General features: G+C 39.4%; 2 protein-coding genes across 2 annotated transcripts; both read right to left on the reverse strand.

The window, feature by feature from the left end:
• Window positions 1-197: 197 nt before the first annotated feature.
• On the reverse strand, window positions 198-10,224 carry LOC139937102 (uncharacterized). The gene is made up of 6 exons (XM_071932102.1): window positions 10,147-10,224; window positions 5,327-8,219; window positions 4,828-4,984; window positions 4,179-4,323; window positions 3,634-3,749; window positions 198-2,969 (listed from the first exon to the last, which is right to left on the reverse strand). The coding sequence occupies exons 2-6, from the start codon at window positions 7,699-7,701 to the stop codon at window positions 2,919-2,921; spliced, it is 2,844 nt and encodes a 947-aa protein (XP_071788203.1). The 5' UTR covers window positions 7,702-8,219; window positions 10,147-10,224; the 3' UTR covers window positions 198-2,918.
• Window positions 10,225-12,287: 2,063 nt separating this feature from the next.
• On the reverse strand, window positions 12,288-20,007 carry LOC139937467 (uncharacterized). The gene is made up of 6 exons (XM_071932616.1): window positions 19,836-20,007; window positions 17,408-17,441; window positions 16,457-16,534; window positions 15,745-15,867; window positions 14,830-14,958; window positions 12,288-13,471 (listed from the first exon to the last, which is right to left on the reverse strand). Exons 1-6 carry the CDS (start codon window positions 19,956-19,958, stop codon window positions 12,768-12,770), a joined length of 1,191 nt encoding a protein of 396 aa, XP_071788717.1. The 5' UTR covers window positions 19,959-20,007; the 3' UTR covers window positions 12,288-12,767.
• Window positions 20,008-20,893: the final 886 nt, after the last annotated feature.

Here is a 20,893-nt window from a genome sequence, read left to right on the forward strand (position 1 = left end):
TTCATTTACGCAATAATTAGTGCAGCATTTATTTATAAATTACATACCCAAGCCTACATCCGTATGGACTGTTAAAGGGGTAACCCTGTTTCAGCCCTAGGAGTAGGTGGCAACGGGAAACAATAATTGTAGCCCACTTCTTGAAGTGGCAATCAGGCCCTGTGTGTCTGGCGACTTGCATAAAAAAAAATATAAAAAATTAGCACTAAAAATGGTATGAATAGGGAACGAGAAAGTTTTTTTCAGTTTGAGATGTGGAGGAAAACCCCCGATGAGGAAAATTCAATGCAATCAGGTATGGACTGAAAACCCAATTTACATGCAAGACCCTGGTTTGAGTTGGGATTCAAACCAGGGCCCAATTTCATAGAGCTGCTTAAGCACAAAATTTTGCTTAAGCGAAAAAATCCTTGCTTAGTAAAATCAGACTACCGGCCAAGATCCAACTCAATTGCTATGCTAAGTAAACAACAGCTAAATACCGGTCACAAGCAATGTACATGGCATGAAATTTTGGCCAGTAACATGTGTAAAATAAGCGAGCTATTTTCGTGCTTAAGCAAAAATTTTTCTTTTAAAAGCAGCTCTATGAAATTGGTCCGTGGGTCAACAGAGGTGAAAAGGAGTAAGGAAGAAACCTCTGAGCCAACCTGATGATGCAAATGAGTTTGCATGATGATGAAACCTTTACAACTGATCAGTGATTGGAGATTCATAAATACCTAAGACAGTTTATCCATTCTGATTGGTCAAGAGGGCATCACAAGGGGTTGTTTGAACGGATGATATAACACCAGTAAAAAGTGTTAAAACATGCGCATGACACGCGAGCTTGCACCTGTGCGTATGAGGCATTTTCTTCATTCCTATTGGTCGAGAGCAACGGCTGGAACAGTTGTGCCACATCACGCGATACGCGCAATGCGCACACCATCTCCTTATAAACAGTTGTTTACCCGAGGACCTTACCATTTCAAAGCTGGAGGGGTGTTGTGTTGAAAGAAATCATTTAACAATTATAATTTTTGCATTTATTTTACCATTTGACCAAAAAGTGTTGGTGTTTTTTGACCGAAAAGGTATTTATGAATGGGAATCAAAGTGTGTTTAATCGGTTTTTAACTAGTGGTTTAAACCAGCAGAGGCCTGGTTCTCGACACCTCGACTTCGTCTCAGGCCTCAGCGCGGGTTTAAACCACTAGTTGAAAACCTCTTCACCACACATTGATTCCCTTACTTCAATACAACTTTGTAAACACTTAAAAAATAAACTTGAAAGCCCTTTTTTTTTTAAAGTAAATGATGCAATGTAAATTAAAATCTTGAATGTCAGACCAATTCTTTGAAACATCTCACATAATAAAAACATCACAAAAATGATTTTGATTTTTTTATTTGTAAAAAAAAAGTGTGGTACAGCGTCCACATAAGTCTGTCCAACATTATGGCCACTGGTATAAATTGAGGTCCAATAAAAATCAGACTATTTTTTGTACCTAAAAGAAAAGGTGCATCGGTGCAATCATTTGTAAACTTTCACTTCATCTACAAACATGTCTAACAATATCAAAAAAAAACATTAAAATGGTTACTGTGCATTGTAATCACAGGTGAAACAGTTCCTGTCCCTATAAGGATTAACAGAAATGCAACAACACTCTAGAGTCACACAGCAAAGAGAGGACTAAAATACACAACACTTGACTTACAGTTTTGAATTAAACTGATGAGGTTGTTTGAATATTACCATACCTTCTGGATAGAACCAACCATGTAGTACCACATGGTTGTTGTACTCTAACCCGGGTACTACCAATGTTACCAATCATGAGGTACCAACCATATGGTACCACCCATGCGGTACCCCAAAGTACCATCCATGTTATCATACATGGTACCAACCATGTGGTACTAACAGGTACTACCAGGTACTACCAATGTTACCATCCTTGTGGTACCAACCATGTGGTACAACCCATGCGGTACCCCAAAGTACCATCCATGTTATCATACATGGTACCAACCATGTGGTACCATACAGGTACTACCAATGTTACCATCCTTGTGGTACCAACCATGTGGTACAACCCATGCGGTACCCCCAAGTACCATCCATGTTATCATACATGGTACCAACCATGTGGTACCATACAGGTACTACCAATGTTACCATCCTTGTGGTACCAACCATGTGGTACAACCCATGCGGTACCCCCAAGTACCATCCATGTTATCATACATGGTACCAACCATGTGGTACTAACAGGTACTACCAATGTTACCATCCTTGTGGTACCAACCATGTGGTACAACCCATGCGGTACCCCCAAGTACCATCCATGTTATCATACATATGGTACCACCCATGTGGTACCACCCAGGTACTACCAATGTTACCAACCATGTGGTACCAACCATGTGGTACCATCCATGTGGTACCATCCATAATCAATGTGGTACCCTCAATGTGTTACCAACCATCAGGAACCATGCTACCCATATCGTACCAACCATGTGGTACCAACAATATCAATTTGTAAACACGTAGTAAATAAGTAAATGATGGTACCATCATTGTGGTACCATCCGTATGGTACCAACATCCATGTGGTATCAACCATAAGGTTGGTACTACCTATATGGTACTAGCCATGTGGTACCATCCATGTGGCGCCAACCATGTGGTACCAACAATAAGCATCCAAAATATGGTAATCTCACCATGAAACAGTTGCTATGGTGGGTGGGGGCTTCATGGATTTGCATTTTGCTCTATTCAACCAACCAACCAACCTTTCCAACCAACACTTGATGACTCTTGAAGAAAAACATTTGATGCTGAAATGATCAACACGGGGAAGAGGTGAAGCTATCAACGGTGTGATGACATGACATCTTGACGTCCGGGCCATTGGGTCTCATTTAGTGGGCGATGTCAAATCAAAACGACACACGGGGCAGGTACCAGACTGGATGTTAAAACAACAAAATATTTTAAACGTTAATAGTCAGACTACAAAACTACAAATTTCTTTGAAGTTGTAAATCAATATTGGTTGCAAGAAATATCCCACTACACGGCTTCATTCTAAAGCCTGGTTCATACTGCACTCAAAAGCAGAGCAAACTTTCTTTTAAGTAGGATTTGAAACTTTGCATGGTTGACAAACGATGTAGATGGTTTGCGGTAACACCATGTAATGACTATCTCTAATGAGTTGGGGTGGTTCTGAATTTTAAATTTTTCTTTGGTCACAATTACAAAGACAGCACGTACCAGTTCTTGAATCCCCAAACCTCCAAGTATGAACCAGGTTTAACTGGAGCCATGCTAGTTGTTTAAGTGCGTGTTTAAATTACTATCTCAATTCACTTTCGAATCCCACTCTAGTCAATTCTTTGTTCAACCCCAAAAATCATTTATAACTTTACCCAGTCAGTTTCCCTTGTGGTTTATATTGATATCTCAATTCACGTAACATTTTCACATTAAAGCACAATTTTACATCGTTGGAATAATGCATTAAATAATCATCAATGGTAAATTATGTTTCATAAGAGAAATGTAGTAGAAAACAAATAATTTTTAAGAGGTGTCAAAATGAATGCAAAGCAGATCTGAATTTTACTTACCTTCTTGAGCCATATAGCCACACATGTTGGATGGAAGAAATGTGTACATGGCAACTCAGCTAGGGTCTCATAGAGTTCATACTCGCTGTGACAAATGGAACACTTCATTTCTTTGGCTGTTGGTTTCAAAAATATCATGTTTATGGTTTATTTATTTTTAAAATGTCATCGCAGCTTAACATGCTTAATACTGAATTGCGACATAATTTAGCCAGGATAAATAATCACTAAAAATACATTACATTTAAATGACAGATAAAACACGGTGTCCACATTTGAAACAGGGTGTCCAAAAGACACCAAAACACCCCTCTGGCTAACACTGATTAATAAAGGAATACACAATTACAACAAAAACCAAACTGACAGAAACAATAAAATGATCAAAGAAAGAATTAATATCAAGAAGAATGAACATATTTATGGTTTGATTAAAACGATTCAAAATGTTAAACAATATGTTTATACAGGATGAAGATTTTTCACTGAGTGATGAAATATGAAGTGTTAAGGCTTCGTCTCTGAGGCCATGCTCTTGTACTTACCTATGTGCATCTCCAAAGCAGGAGTTTCATTAAGATTGTCAATGATGGCCTGAGTTGCTGGTGGGGGAGCACCATTGATGCCATCATCGTTGCCTTGGAGATCCGTCTCAAAGAGATGATGTGCCAAGACGTTTAGCATCATGTTCTGAAATGGGGAAAAAATTATCATTTTTTTGTTTCTATCGCGAGAGCAAAACACTGAGGACTTTGTGAATGGATTTATAAGAAAAGGTCATACATGTAGATTGCGATGCGACTTGGTTGGAGAGTTGACCAATTTTGAGAAATCGTGGAGAGAATGTCCCTCAATACAGTGGGATTTGGGATTGTCATGATTGTGAATGAAATATGCCAGCTCTCAATATGAAATCATCTGCAAATTGCCCAAAGCGCGATTCGAAAAAATGTCAAAGAGGTAAATTGCGAGGAAAGATACCACTATGCCAACCTGATCACCTGGTATAAGTTGTTGCATCAGTTGGTTTTCCAGTCCCTACCTGACTGGGTGTGTTTTCCCAGCCGCATCTAAAACTGAAACTTGTTTACTCTCCATGGGGTTCTTGGCTAGTACAGTGACCCAGTTAGATTTTCTGAGAGTCCTTGGTTTCACAACCAGAATTAATTAAACGGAATGAACTGAAATACATACCTCTAGAAGTAACTCCATGAATTCTTGTCCAAACTCTCTGCGTGTCCTGACCAGCAGACTCAGTAGCATTCCAGGGGGGACGCCGAGGGGGGCAAATAATGGGGAGCCGAAGAGGGGCACCTGGAGGTCTGAACTGGCGTCGCCCTGGATAGACGCCCTGGGTTTGGAGAGATGAGTGAGAAGAAAATAATATCCACGAAGCGAAAACAATTCCTCAACTTCAACTGACTGGTAATCACTTTTAAAGTTAATGGAAATAAAAACTTTTGGGTAGAAACCTACAGGTACATCAGCTTTTAACAGGACATGTATAAAGAAATTTGAGAAAATTTCACTTTGAAGTAGGGTGGATGTTTAAAAAGATATTAGCTTTCATCCCCCTACATGTATGTATATTTTCATTCTACGAAGAGAAGTGTTACTGTCAGTAACGCTTCTCAAAAAAACCAAGGGTATAAAAAAAAAAAAAGCAAACACATTTTAATGTTAAACAACTTACATCTGATTAGTGTTTGATCCAAAGACATCGTTCATGATTTGTGAGCTTCTGGACAACTCCCTACTTGTCTCGCGACTTCTCTGAGGTAGAAGGCGTGGGATGGCATCATTACGGTCGTTCTGGTGCCTCCTCCTCGCATCCCGACTAAGACGTCCCTCATCGACAGAAAACGTCAAGTACTCCTGGTCTGAGGAGCTAGCAATGTCCAGTTCTCCTCTAGTACGTATTTGAGACCTGGATGAGGCGTTAAGAATGGGAAGCTCTCTCGGAGATGAGTTAAGACGAGAAACCTCCCTGGAGGATGAACTTAGACGAGACAACTCTCTTGGCGATGAGTTTAGGCTGGAAATCTCTCTTGGAGAAACGCTGGCGTCTGCATGGAGTATATGCTGTCTTTGAACTAAAGAGCTGTCAAGAGAAGGGCCAGAGTTTAGGACGGGCGAGAAAACAGGCTGGCCTCCTGATGAGGTACGGAAGGAATCTTCTCTGAGGTCATCATCGCTGATGGAAGATCCAAGGCTGCTTCTGAGGCCAACAGATCCTTGGCTTGTGCGAGAGGTTTCTCTGTGATCCGAGTCAAAGTGGGTTCTCATGTGCCGCCGTAGCAGAGGCGGTGACGTTGAACCGTAGAGGACATCTCGATGAGGCGTAAGCGGGATGGCTGACCTCTGGTTTTCTTCATTGGCTAGGTCCTGTGAGAGAGTGAAAAATCTGTACCTCCGACGATTAGTTCCTTCAAAGGTTTCATTTACTGGTTCCGGAGTTTGCTCGGCAGAGGTGTTATGACGGATTTCTTCTTGTGCCGGGCGGTTGCTACTCTCCTGAGGTTCAGAGCTGGAAGGAACTCTCACTCTTCTGCCAAAGCGATTCAACCTCCCCTGCTGTGAAGACGTTGCACTTGGACCACTTGGAAAGGAAAGCGATAGGTTGGCATTTGGAGGGTGTGCAATGTTTGTTCTCGGACTTGTACTTTCATCATTCACCGACAAAGATCGATCCCTTCTCGTCTCACTTGTTTGAGATGTGTTCATTGGTGGAGGATGAGGCATTATTGTTCTTGGACTTTCCCTGATGACAGTAGAATTAGGAACAGAAGTAAAAGCTTGACTTAATTGGGAAGGATTTGGTTCCAAGATACTATTTGAGTCTCTCCCCCTACGGAAAACACTGTTTGGCCGTCTTGGACTCGTCTCCTCTGGATGTCCAACATCGGATGATGTGCTTGGGACTGGGCTGGAGATATTGTTTAAGTTCAAAGGTAATAGATTGGTTGATGAGAGAGAGTTTGATGCAGACGCTTTTGGTTGGGATGAGGGTGTAACTGAATTCCTCGTTTGCTGATGGCCTGCTGCTTGTTTGAATTCTGCAGACGGTGAATTGACTTTAGTTATCCTCAGATTGCTACTCTCTCCATCATTCCCATGCTTCACTGACACAGTGCGGCTGCATTGGAAAGTTGAATGTCTTTCTGATGACTGAGGAGCTTCTTCTGCAGACCCCTGGGCCGACAGGCTGTCTCCGCCATGTTGTTGCAATAAAGAGTTTGCTACATTTGGGGTACTATTTCTAACTCCAGTTAAAACTCCTGGTGCAGGTTCATCGGAAGATTCAATTCCTTCTGTTTTGTTGTTTGTATCTGTGATCGTATTTTTCCTCTCTGAACCAATTTGAGGATGCTCCATGGGGTTTACTGCTACAGAACCCTTTTCAGAACTCAGCTTTCTTGACGGCTGAACTGTCTTCTCTTTGAGGTCTTTGTTTCTCAGATGAGTTGCCCTTGATTGGTTTGTGCCCTGCCTCCTCTGTCTTCCAACAGAAGAGCTTGGGACAGCATCAGAACTTTGGGGCTCATTGCTTTTAGAACTACTTCTATGCTCATGATTGGATGATTCTTTTCTGTCGTCTGGTTTGATCTGCTTTTTAGTTTCAGATTTCTTTCTATGAGGTAGATTGGACTCATAGCTGCCGTCCCTCGGAGCTCTTTGAAACGGTATGAGCTCGCCTACGGAAGTTAACGATGCTCGATGGAGCAACCGCTTAGACTGGGGTCGGTCGCTTAACGCTCTCTCGCGCTTAGGTCTGCCGCCTTCAGAGTTCCAATTCCTTGACCAATAGGAGTCTTCGATGGACGAGCTCTGGCCGATACGGCTGTGGATTGAGTGCTGTTCACGATTGCCATGTTCAAAAACCGAGACTTCTTGCGAGGACTGCTTATTTTTAACCCCTCGTCGCGAAACGAGCGTTTTGCTGGAATCTTTCTTTGGTGACGAAGACCCGCCAGAAACCCTCCTCGTTCGACCTTCATTTTTATCTTCATCACCACCTTTGCGGTCATCAGGAGGTCTTGGAGTTGGTAAACCACTTCTTGAGTGCATTGTACTGCCTGCTTATCTCATGACTGCTGTACAAGAAAACCAATTTCTTAAGTCCTGAAAATCATCTTGATGAAGCAACCATGCGTTTCAACACAATATTAAATACCACAATAGACTCCAACAGGGTTGGAAAACCAGATATTTTGCAACGCTTCCATTTTACGAAGACAAATAGTGGACAAGAAGCCAACAAATTCAATTTAACACCCTGCTTCAAAGAACTACACAAACAACTTTTCCGTTCATGGATCCTGTGTGCAACAACAACCTTCCAAAATGCACTTCTTCAAGAAAAGCAAATTTCTTCAGCTCTTGCATCCAGACAAAGGTGGCGCATGAAGATGGCCCAGCAAGCATTGAGAAGGGCAAAGTAATCCATGCACCCTTAAGACCAAGTTACAGTTACATGTTCAATGCTATGTCAAGCACCAACAGCTTGACATCATCAGATTCAGGGCCCCAGGCTGGATGTGTTGCCGCAAATTAAAGCCAGGCGAAATGGACATCATGATCTTGGCCTATTGTGCAAGAAACATAAACAGTTCTCAGTTACAAACATAAAACATTGGTTCTTGGTAATAAAACGGTAATAGTTGTTGGATTTGGAAAAGTAAAATTACTTTAATCACTAGATCAGTTTTCAATATTTATGGGGCCTACACCTTAAAAACAATGTGTGTGAAAATTGCATCAAATTAGGTGATCCTGATTCAGTGAAACAATCAAAAACAAACTGTGCTCGATAACACATCTTTAGTAATTTATATCCTACACTGTCCTGTTTTCAACGTATTATGGCTTTTTCTTTGAATTTGAAAAAAACCCAATGATGCTATATCAACTGATGCCCTAATTACCTTCGGAAGTATGCAAACATTTTAAAACTTGATCGACATTGAAACTTTCACACCATACACCAAACTTCGATGACTTCAACAGGGGTCGATTTCACAAAGAGTTAGGACTAGTCCTAATTTAGGGCTAGTCCTAAGAGATATCAAAAACGTACGGCTAGTCCTAAGTTAGGACTAGTAACTCGTCCTAACTCGAGATAAGACTAGTCCTAACTCTTTGTGAAATCCACCCCTGGTCCCATTTTTTCCTGTTTTCAAGGCAAACCTGACAAACAAGAAAGTATGGTTTTCCGGTGAAGCCTTATACATGTACGTGGAAGAAACATCTGCAGTGACTACAAGTGTTCTGTGAGACTTTGTGTATGACTCTATAGCCAGCAGTTGTCTTCATTTTTATTCAAAATGTTTTTTATGACAATTTAAAAATTACCATGGTAATTTGCAACAACAAAAAGAGGGAAAAAAAGTGTGAATTATTAATGGCTTTCAAATCTTATTTTTTAATTTTTTTTTTTATAAACATCTATAACAAAGTGTTATCAATAAACAGTGATAATTGAATCACCAAGCAGATGTTTAAATTTTAATATTATAAATAATATTGATAATTATGAGGGTTGAAAAAAAAAATATTCCAAAAAATATTAGAAAATCATATAGCCTAAGGCTTCTTTAAACCTCTGTATTTGTTTTTTCCAGAATGCCCAGCAGAATCTTCAGCCACATGATTTTATTGTCTCGAATTGTGAATTGAAATAGTGTTTGATGAAACTTATCCAGTGGGCAATTCTTTTTACATGGCCCCAACATTATGACACATTGTTGTACCTTGTTCGCTGTAGAAATGCCTAAAATACCAAAAATTTTTGCATTTACAAGTGCAACTAACCAGTGGAGCCTTTTATGTGTTTTTGAGTTTTGGTCAAGGGAGAGGAGACTCTTTGCCTGGCAAGTCAAACCACAAACATTTTATATTCTAGGGACTGTTCACATCGCGCACAGAGAGGTAAAATATTTGCCGCGATATCAGGGACACATGAAACAGGACGTCCTTTCTAGTGAGTGAGGCTTAGTCCAATAACTATTATCTCCTTTTCTTTTCTTCTTGTTTTTTTTATCGTGGAATGGTCTGTTGAAACAAGCTCTTAGCTATCCCTATGGGATATTATGCTTGTCTTTTCAGGGGGCACTCCTTAAAAAAAAAAAAAAAAAAAAAAAAAAATAAAAATTATTAAATAATTTATTAGATAATTAGGCCCTACTATTATTTAGATTGTGGCCATCAAATAAGCTGTAGAGTGTAGTATTTCTAGCTAAAGTTGGGCCACCCCAGCTCATCTGTAATGCCCAAGAACTGTTTTTGTGACCAACTCTGAATCCTTGCCCTTGGTTTGGTTGGCCACAAAAACATGAAAAGTGTGGCTAGAAACTGGGAGTCTTACTCTCATTTCTAAAAGTAAAACACAGTAGACTAGATCATGTAGATAGAGTAGGCCTACTTTTGGAAACTATAATCATATAAACTCAGCTCAGGAATTGTCAGGCTCCTCTTTAGATCTATAAAATGGTTAATCAAGTAAAATAAACTCACCATTCTGAATCTCTTTGGAACTAATTACATAAACCATGCATAAACAAGGCTGAAGAGGAGTCAAGGTCAAGCGTCGTTGTTGTGTAGGAAACATAAAAATCTGTTTAGCGCCCTCAATCGACGAAATGCACGTGTTGTTTGAAGCTTTGCATGCATGGTGTAGAGAAATAAGAAGAATCTATTAATAAGTAAACTTGCGGGTACAACCATGGAGATTGCTCCATGGTACAACCACGTGTAAATCTCTTTTGAGTGAGTGTTTGCTCCTAAAAGAGCTCCTTTCAAAGCCAACTCTCACTTAGATTTACTCATGGTTACCGACGAAATTCAGGTTGCTTTCATCTGATCCGAGACCGCTTGATAATGTTAGGCCTGTCACTCGGGGAGAAAACGGAGCGTCCTGCCCCATTTTTGTTGTCTATAGACAGATTTGAGGGCACAAGAAAAGGAATGTCGTGTAATATTTTGCTCATTTCTAACCTGGGAGTTGTTGACTTCAAACTTGAGGTATCTTGGACGACTATAATCCAGAAAAAATTGTCCTTACCGAGGGCAAGAGAGGGACACTATTTTTCATATTGATCATTGTTCGGACGTTTGAGAAAACTCCTCTTTTTATCTGGAGGGAGAAAAACTCAACGGGCCCTGGGGATCCTCTAATAAAATTGAGCAGAAGATAATGGTCAAGAGTCAATAAATATTTCTCCCTCTGTAAGGGGTGAGGGGTCACGGGTATCCAAACCATTTATTTTAATTCCCATTTCCCGCCCCACTGCCCCATTTTTTGGAGGGTTTGCCCTTGCTGATCCATTGTACGATTTTACCGTGCCAAATACAATTTTAAGCGATACTTGATGAGTAAGCAACAAATCAAAAAACACAAATCTGAAACTTTATGTCAACCAAAAGAATAGAAACATGTTTCTCCAAAGGCCCTTAGCCGGATTGTCCCCTAAAATTTACTGGTCTTTCCTTCTCGATTCAATATGCTGTGAATAATATGGCCGGTGGAATGATATCATTACAGTTTGTCGGTCCATCCCATACACAATGTTGATCGTTCCTCTAATGAAAGGATGAGTTTATCCGTTGGTGAAACGTATTTGGCTGAAAGATCTAAGATATGGTAATAAATAGCGAAACTACAGCTTTAAAGGCAGTGTGGACACTATTGGTAATTACTCAAAATAATTATTAGCATAAAACCTTATTTGGTAATGAGTTTTTATTATAATGGAGAGAGGTTGATAGTATAAAACATTCTGAGAAACGGCTCCCTTTGAAGTGACGTAGTTTTTGAGAATGAAGTAATTTTCCACGAATTTGATTTTGAGACCTCAAGTTTAGAATTTGAGGTCTCGAAATCAAGCATCTGAAAGCACACAACTACGTGTGACAAGGGTATTTTTTCTTTCATAGTTAATATCTCGCAACTTCGAAGACCAATCGAGCTCAAATTCTCACAGGTTTGTTATATTATGCATATGTTGAGATACACCAAGTGAGAGGACTGGTCTTTGACAAATTACCAATAGTGTCCACTGTCTTTAATTGGCTGGAAACAACGGCATCGGCTCCATTCTGCCCGCCGTTGTTTTGGAGTTGTACGTGCTCACTCAGGTCTTCAGACGCGAGAACGGAGCCTAAAGTCGAATCCAAAGACGAAGCCGTTTATTCGAAAAGGCTCTATGACGTATCCGAACTAGAACTGCAGCTATTGGCTAAGAATGTTGCATAGGTCTTTCCCGTTCCACATGCAGCGATCCAGCCCTAGCCGTAGGTTCAGCCGTAGCCGCCAATTCGGAGGCGCCCTTATGGGTTGTGGTTGATGGAAGGAGCCAGTTGGCAGTAAGAGTTTTAAAAACTTTCCTCTTTCCAACGGAATTTTAAATGTTGCCTGGTTTTAATTTTATCCCGTAGGTTTTATATTTGTTTATAGTTTATATTTCTTTAACGTGCTGTTTCTTGTGTGTTTTTAGAGTGTGCTTGTTGCTTTTTGACGCTTTTGATTTTAATTTGTAAGAGCATCAGTCTATGTTTGGAAATGCGCTATAATTATAAATCTTTTCAATGAATAAATAAATAAAATAAGAAAATACTATCTTCAGAACAAATTTAACACTCGAGATACAAATTATCTGGATTTGCTGAACAAATTTAATATAGTTCTTTACTTCCGATAATCACGTATGGATTGACAATTTCAGCTGTTTGGAAATGTTTGTTAAGATCTGCCAGTTTGTATAAAAAACATTATGTTCACGTTTTCCCACAATGTTAATAAATAAAGTAATTTTAATAAATAATATCTCTACACATTATTCAGGAAATAGTTCTCATAAAAGAATTTAAATTATATTTGCCAAGTGTTTCGTGCTGTTGTTTTCAGCCATCTGTGTTTAGCAATGACTTCCCATGGCTTATTTATAGGAAAGTCAATTAATTTGAATAGAGTTCATATTAAGCCCAGGCGTCATTCACGTAGGATCCTGCGTCGTGCTGCGTGTTGATTAGGCACCCGTCTACGCCGGGCAATTATGCGTCTGTAATTGTCTCTCTGGTTCTGCTGTTCGGAAATTCGTTTCCTACGCCGGTAATACATAACAGCGGCTGCAATGAGACTAGTTACCGCGATGAATGCTGACACGCCTATTGTAAGGTAAAAAGCGGCGATGGAAACGAAAAGACCGGTTTTGGGGTCTTGCCTGTCGTTGTGGGGTATCAACACGGTATCTTTTATCAACGTCTCCATCTTTGCTGTCGTCGTCTTCCTCGGACTTAGAACCACTCTCTGTGTTCTCACTCCCCTCCTGGCCCTGATCTTCCTCCCCGTCTTTATCTTGCTCATCATCACTCCCACCACCCAATACTTCATTCTGGGCGGGGTTCACCTCCTCCCCACTTGTTGGATTTTCATTGTGGATTTCGACATCACCGGCAGTAGGTTGTACCTTTTCATCACTTCCAGCCATGACGTCACTATGATCAGGAGTCTTGTCAGTCACGGTGGGAATTTCATTATCGGTACCCTCCTCGGCGTCACCATTGCCAGCCTCGTCGTCACTGTTGCCAGCCTCGGCGTCACCGTTGCCAGCCTCGGCGTCACCGTTGCCAGCCTCGGCGTCACCGTTGCCAGCCTCGGCGTCACCGTTGCCAGCCTCGGCGTCACCGTTGCCAGCCTCGGCGTCACCGTTGCCAGCCTCGGCGTCACCGTTGCCAGCTTCGGCGTCACCGTTGCCAGCCTCGTCATCTTGTTCGCCACCGAGAATGTCTGCTGCTTCTGCAATGGCGGCTTCGGCGTTTTCTAACAAGACAACCACATCGGCTGATTTGGGTTGGAGATAAACAAAAAATTTAATAAATTTCATCAAGACTTACGTTTTTGAATTGAATAAAATTAATTGATTTTTTTTGCTTTGATTTTGTTTGTTGGGGTGTTTGTAGGTTTGTGAAGTTTTGAGGGTCGGTCCCATCCTTAGTATTCAAATGAGACATTTACAAGGGGTCATTTTCTCAAGAAACACCGACTGACGGTTTAAGCTTCACAACCAACCTTTAAATGTGTTTCATTTAATTCGGTGAAAAGAAAAGCAGCAACATATTTTTTGAAAGGATTTCCCGGTGCACCACGACCCAAAATATTCAACGATTTGGCTCCACCACAGTACACAATGCGCGTTGAGACATTAGGGGAAATTAGACCCAAAGATGGAGTTACCAGGATTTGTCATTAATTAGGTGGTAATTGGGTAAAAAGGGGAGCTTATAATTAGAGCAGAATTTCGGAATAATCACAGTCATTAGAAGACTGGTTTATAGTGACGTTTGGTGATTGTCAAAGACCAGTGTTCTCACTTGGCAGATGCCATTATAAGCATTAAAAAACAAGCCTGTGAAAATTTGGGCTCAATTGGTCATCGAAGTTGATGAAAGATAAAACACCCTTGTCTTTTAACTTGAACATCGAACTTGCGAGAAAATGATTGTCTTTTAATATTTTAAAGAGAAATTACCTCTGTCTCAATAACTACATTACTCCAGAGGGAGACATTTCCCCAATGTTCTATACTATCAACAGCTCTCCAATGCTTGTTTTTACCAAGTCAGTTTTTAAGTTACTATTTGTTTTGAGTAATAGTTACCAAACGTGTACCTTCCCTTTAAGACAATTTACAAAATATAATAACCCATCAGATTGTTTAAAGGTACTGGACACTATTGGTAATTACTCAAAATAATTATCATCATAAAACCTTTCTTGATTACGAGAAATGGGGAGAGGTTAATGGTATAAAACACTGAGAAACAGCTCCCTCTGAAGTGACGTAGTTTTTGAGGCAATAGTAATTTTCCACGATTTTGATTTCAAGACCTCGAGTTAAGAAATTAAGGTCTCGAAATCAAGCATCAGAAAGCACACAGCTTCGTGTGAGAAGGGTGGTTTTTCTTTCATTATTATCTCGCAAATTCGACGACCGATTGGGCTCAAACTTTCACAGACTTGTTATTGTATGTATATGTTGAGATACAGCAAATGTGAAGACTAGTCTTTGACAATTACCAATAGTGTCTAGTGTCTTTAACAGTTTCTTTGAAGACGAAAGGGCCTACCATATTAATCGTACTGATTTGAAAACAGATTACCTTTGTCTTGATGAACACAGTTTTAGATTAGTAACTCACCACGTATGTTTGCATCCGAGTTTTGTGCCTGACTGTTTTCTTGTCCGTTTCCATTCTGGGTATTGTCACCATTTGACGCAATGTTTAAAGATGATTGTACATCCTCACTTTCTTTCCCCGGTTGAGATTCTGGAAAAGAGGAAATAACAGTAGAAAATATTACCGGTCTGGGGGATCGAGGCATTGTTCAAACGAAAATAGGGTATCAGTGTCTAAATAGTTCAGCCACATTTGACCGCATTATTGGGTAATAATTCTTCACACAAAGACCGTTGATTTGAACTGGACACGAAGGTATTTATTATTTCACGTAGTGATCAAAAACCAAATACATCATTCGTCAGCAGACAAGGCGCACCGAAAGATAAGACGCACCGACGTTTGGGGTTTAAAACGTCAGTCTGCAGGAAAATATGGTAGCAGACCATTCACGGACAGTGGTACCGACAACAAACGTACACCACTCTTTACATTTCGAGTTGTCCCTCTTTAAAAAAAGTGGTGATTATTTCACTTTCTTATTGGGGTTTCACTCCAGGACAAAGTGAAAATTCATTCACAAAGATGCAAACTTCAATCTAAGAGTGAAAGACCAATCGAAAAAGAGTTGTCCTTCATGTGGCTCTTGAAAGAGTGTTTTTGTTTTTACTCTTTTGCATTAAGAGAGCACACGGGAAAATTTGCTCCTTGTCAAGTAATTTTTTATGCTAAATGTTTTTCATCTCCGTTTTCCTTCAAATTCCAAGATTTCATGGATGTTATATTCTGAGCATTTTTTTTTTTTTTTTTTGGGGGGGGGGGTAATTACCAAAATATTTACGACGAAATTTGAACAATACTGACTCAAATAATTTTTTATTTAGAAAATAAAAGAACAAACTACAAAGTCCTGGTTTATGGCACTGTTTTACATACCGTGTGATGTATTAGTACTGTCGTCAGCATCATGTGGCTGTTCATCACCAGCTTGCTCATCAGAGTCACTCGGAACGTTTAACATCGCCTCAATGGACTCTAAACGCTGACCATGGTTGTGGTCTTCAAACAAAAGCAAATAGTACAAGTCAATAAAATACCATAAAACCATTTTAAACAACGCATCTCTGAGATTTGTTGGTGTATACATTTTAATATTCACGGCTCTTAAAAACACACAAGTTTGCCATCATATAATGCTTTCATTTGCAGAGCACGTGTTTATCCGTGCGGATAGCGGACAGGGGATCAGTCTAGGTTTTGAGGCAGCTCAAGGGGTTCACAATAAACACCACCACCAAGAGTTTGGCATGGAGAGGCGTCCCCTTTTTCATAATTTTAAGGATTCATTTAATAATTTTGAGTTATATTTTGTAATGTCAGTATTCAGTAACATCTTACAATTGAATCTACCTAAAGTAAACGCTTACAATAAAATTATGAATAAAAGGCGGGAAAATTATAATTAAGAAATAGTCCGAACATTCGAAACAGTCGAAAAGGCTCAAAAGGTCTTGGCACAAGACGTTTGTAACAAATGTTTTCACTCCAAATCAGGTTTACCCTTGCTGTATAAACTGTAAAAACAGTGTAGGCGAGGCGGGCTCGCGGGTAAAGAGTCGGACAAAAGAATAAGATAAGAGTGACCTACCATTGGTTTCAAGACTCATAATTCGTTGTTCAAGAAGCAGAAGATCTTTGCGCATTGAGTCTACCATGCTGCCAATATCTGAAGAAGATCAAACCCGAAGAAAATTAATAATTCAAACCTGCAAATGTTTGATGTTGCAAAGCACTTCTTGTTACGGTAGGCCTAACAATGTTTTATGATACGAATCTAACCTGCTTTACAACATCAAGTATTTTCGCACCGAGATCAAAACATAAGTAAATAATAGATTATTCATTATTTTAGTAATTGATAATTATGGAAATACAAATCGTTGTCTGAAGACGTTTCGAAATACTCAAAAAGATAAAAGTCCACAAAACAAAATAATATTAAAGAAAACATGGGGCTTCTATTTATTATCAAAAGGGTTCGTCTTGCATTTCTCAACGATTATTTTTTTATCATCAGAGTATCGTTTTCATGTCCAGGCGTTTGACCTCGTTTGCTTTATGAATTAAGTTTGTATTTTTGCGGTTTTACAGTGTACTTTTTTATATTGACAAATACTAATGGCGACTTTGTACTTTGAGGGATGCTGGGATATGTTTGTCCTGTCCCTCCTAACCGAACCATTGTCCCATGTTGATTGACACCCCTAGACGTCAAATTGGCATGGTCCAGCTTAGGATTCCCGGACTGACGACGTGGTTAATACGATACAATTATTTAAACTATGCCAGCACGTACTGACAGTAATCCGCACTGCAGGGGTCGATTTAACAAAAAGTTAGGACTAGTCCTAACTTAGGACTAGTCCTAGGAGATATTGAAAAATTAGGGCTAGTTCTAAGTTAGAACGAGCAACCCGTCCTAACTCGAGCTAAGACAAGTCTCAACTCGTTGTGAAATCCAAACCAGGGTTTTAACTAACTTAAAAATGTTTCGATCAATGTGTCATTAACATTAAAAGTTTGATAGAATGGAACTTACCATCTACTTCTCCAGCTACATTTTGAGCCACTTCCTGCAAAATTAATCAATCATTTTTATTAATTATTTATTTGAAGTTTTATTTAGACATTGGCTCTTCAGTATTACAGCTGATTTCCCTAAACGGGCCTTTAACATATTACAGTTAATATGGTTAAGTTGTCAAATAATTAAATGCGAAGTAACAGACAAGCGAAATAAAAAGACTAGCAAAAAAACGTAAGATGGATATTATTATCAGTACATTGTAAAAAACACAAAAAAACTCCGAATATACAGAAAAGGTTTGCAATGGAATCGCAAAGCAATTTAAAAGCAGGAGGTGTGTCAAAGGCAGTGGACACTATTGGTAAACTACTCAAAATATTTATGAGCATAAAACCTTCCTTGGTGACGAGTAATGGGGAGAGGTTAATGGTATAAAACATTGTAAGAAACGGTAAGAAAGTGCCATAGTTTTCGAGAAAGAAATAATTTTCCACGAATTATTTCGAGACCTCGGGTTTAGAACTTGAGGTCTTGAAATCAACCATCTAAACGCACACAACTTTGTTTTTTTCTTTCATTATTATCTCTCAAGTTCGACGACCAATTGAGCTCAAATTTTTACAGGTTTGTTATTTTATGCATATGTTGAGATACACCAACTGTGGAGGCTAGTCTTTGACAATTACCAATAGTGTCCACTGTCGGATGGTTGCTATGGGGTCATTAATTGCAGTTTCATACTCGTAAAGGTCAACAGATAATTAAATGAAAGACCCGTCTATTTAAAACAAAACATTTAAAACCAACAAGTAAATGTTTACTTGGAAAATGAATGCTTCTTTTTGCCGAACAGAGACTAATAAGATACACTTTTGATAAAAAAAAAACACCATTTACCAGGAGCTCAAAAATATGCAAAAGCAATTTGATGAAACGCACACAATTAATTGCATTGACGATCTTTAGTCAAGAGCAGAGGAATTGTATGTACAAAGGAATGCTCTCCACACGCTGAAGGAATGTTCTCCACACGCTGAAGGAATGCTCTTCACATGCTGCAGTAAATACATAGGATTGAAACAATATGGCCGAATCGAATTCCCCAAATGCCTTAGAAGACAAAAGATGCATTATATCTGACAATGGTGAATGCCATCTCGTATTAACGCAGAACATTCGTGGTCATTCGGTAGGAATTTAAAAGGGACATCGAAAGATATAAAAGAGAAAGTTGAGCTCTGTCTTTTTTTATAGAAGTAGGGAATAAAGGCTTTACAGGCAAATCTCAACATATTATCCACTGATCAATCGTTTCAATATTCAACAAGAATAGATCAATTTAAAGCCATTGGACCCTTTCGGTACAGACAAAAAAAAGAAATGCTTTACTTTTTGAGAAAACAGTAAAACAATATCAATTCTCGATAGCGAGAATTACGGATTTATTTTAAACACATGTCATGACACGGCAAAACGCGCAGATACAAGGGTGGGTTTTCCCGTTATTTTCTCCCGACTCCGATGACCGATTGAGCCTAAATTTTCACAGGTTTGTTGTTTGATATAGAAGTTGTGATACACGAAGTGTGGGCCTTGGACAATACTGTTTACCGAAAGGGTCCAATGGCTTTAACAAGCTAAGCATTCACTGGTCAAATTAGACCATTCAATTTCACTACGCTGTAAGACTTAATTCAATTTCTTAAAAGTCAGCAGTAAAGAGCTGGTCAACCATTCAACATCATCAAGTGTACAGGTTCAACCACATAAATTATTGTTAAAGTGTTGTCTAGAATGCCTATAAATGAAATAGCATGACTGAAACGAATCTAATAAGAAAAACGAAATCATGTGTGCACGAACAAGAAATTCGCAAAAAGAAACCCTTGTTTTACAGGATTGGGGGATAATGCGTGAATTTAAATGCGTGCTTACGAAATTGGACGATTTTTTTGCTGAAATCTGCCGGGTAAACCAATATTATAAACATAAAATATATTATACCATAATTAGTTGGGTTTTGAGCAATTCCAAGTTATAACGGGGTTGTCGGAACAAATCAAACTTTGATATTAAACTCCTTTTGGGTAAATCGGACCGTGATTGTGTGTACATTCCTTGATGGGCGTGGCTTTATTATGCGGTGCATGTGGTGGACTCTTGAAGGCGTGGTCCTTTGGGATGTACGACAAGCGGGCTAACTATTAGGTCAGAATGGCAATTGGCAAATGTTCCGCGCCACGCCACGAATTTATCCGCCCTAAAAAGGCTCAAGTTACACTGGATTTGTTTCTTACCTGACAAGTAGGGTCAACAGATACATACTTAATATAAACAGGCAGAGGGGTTCTAACAGTTAAAAAAAAAAAAAAAAAAAAAAAACGTAAAGAAAATGGTGGCGTGGAAACTTTTCCTGTGATATATTTATGAGAGTAGTTACCCGTGTTCTGTGTGCAGAAGGATATCGTTTGACGACCCTACGATAGAGTGACTGGGAGTGTGCAAGGCAAACTATTGCCAGCAGAAGACCGGTCAGAAAAAGCAAGTTGTTTGATCCAGCCATGTTGAAGCTTCTACTGTAATCGCTCGGTGAAGTCTGCCGAAAATGCCGTCTCCTGGGAGGGTATAGTACTAGTCCGGAACCAGTCAGCCGTGACTGCTTTGAATCTGAATGTTTAGTCATTGAAGCATCATGGTCCAGTGCGCCCATCTAACTTGTCCCCGGGACAAAAACAGAAGAAAGATTACGGCTGAGGGAATATTTCCGAGACGAACATATGCATCTTGGGGTTTTTGATCTGTGGGAGGTGGGGGGGGGGGGGGGGAGGGGGGGGGGGGGTATCATTGTTGATATACCCTTGCTAGTTCCTCCCTTTCCCGCTGGTTGTCACTCTAGACTAATTGTATCCCAATTTTAGAAAAAAACGATCACAATTGAAAACGCTATTTTGAATTTTATTTCTAAATTTGAGGAATCAAACAAAAAGATGTAAATATCTTGCAACTTACGATTAAAAACGGTATTTTTATCAAAAGAAGACTTGTGTGTGATCTAAATAACGATGTTTTTAAATCAAATTTCTTTTCTCCAAAATTTAAATTTTGGACGTACATCTGTCGAATTCATTAAATACAAATTTAGGTAATATTAAATTAATCAGATATCACATTGGTGAGGATTGAAAGATCATTGAAATATTTCCCCCTGAAATGAAGCCATATTATTCTCAAAAACTGAAGGAAAAACGCACAGTAAGTTCACTGTTTACTGTGAAAACCACCTTTTTCTCCTGACTCACCAAAATATTCACAGGTTTTTTGTTTCATTGTATTATGGCTGACCACACAAAACATGAACACCCAGCTCTTCATCTATACCACCTTTAAGTCTTGAATGCCAATTGATTTGGGAAGCTATTTTGTGGCCAACTGGATTTTTATTTAACATTCCTAGTTTGGAGAAAGAATCAACTCGAACGGACACAGTTGCAGTTGTGT

This window comes from Asterias amurensis, chromosome 5 (genome assembly GCF_032118995.1).
Source record: "Asterias amurensis chromosome 5, ASM3211899v1".
In the NCBI taxonomy this organism is placed as follows: domain Eukaryota; kingdom Metazoa; phylum Echinodermata; class Asteroidea; order Forcipulatida; family Asteriidae; genus Asterias; species Asterias amurensis.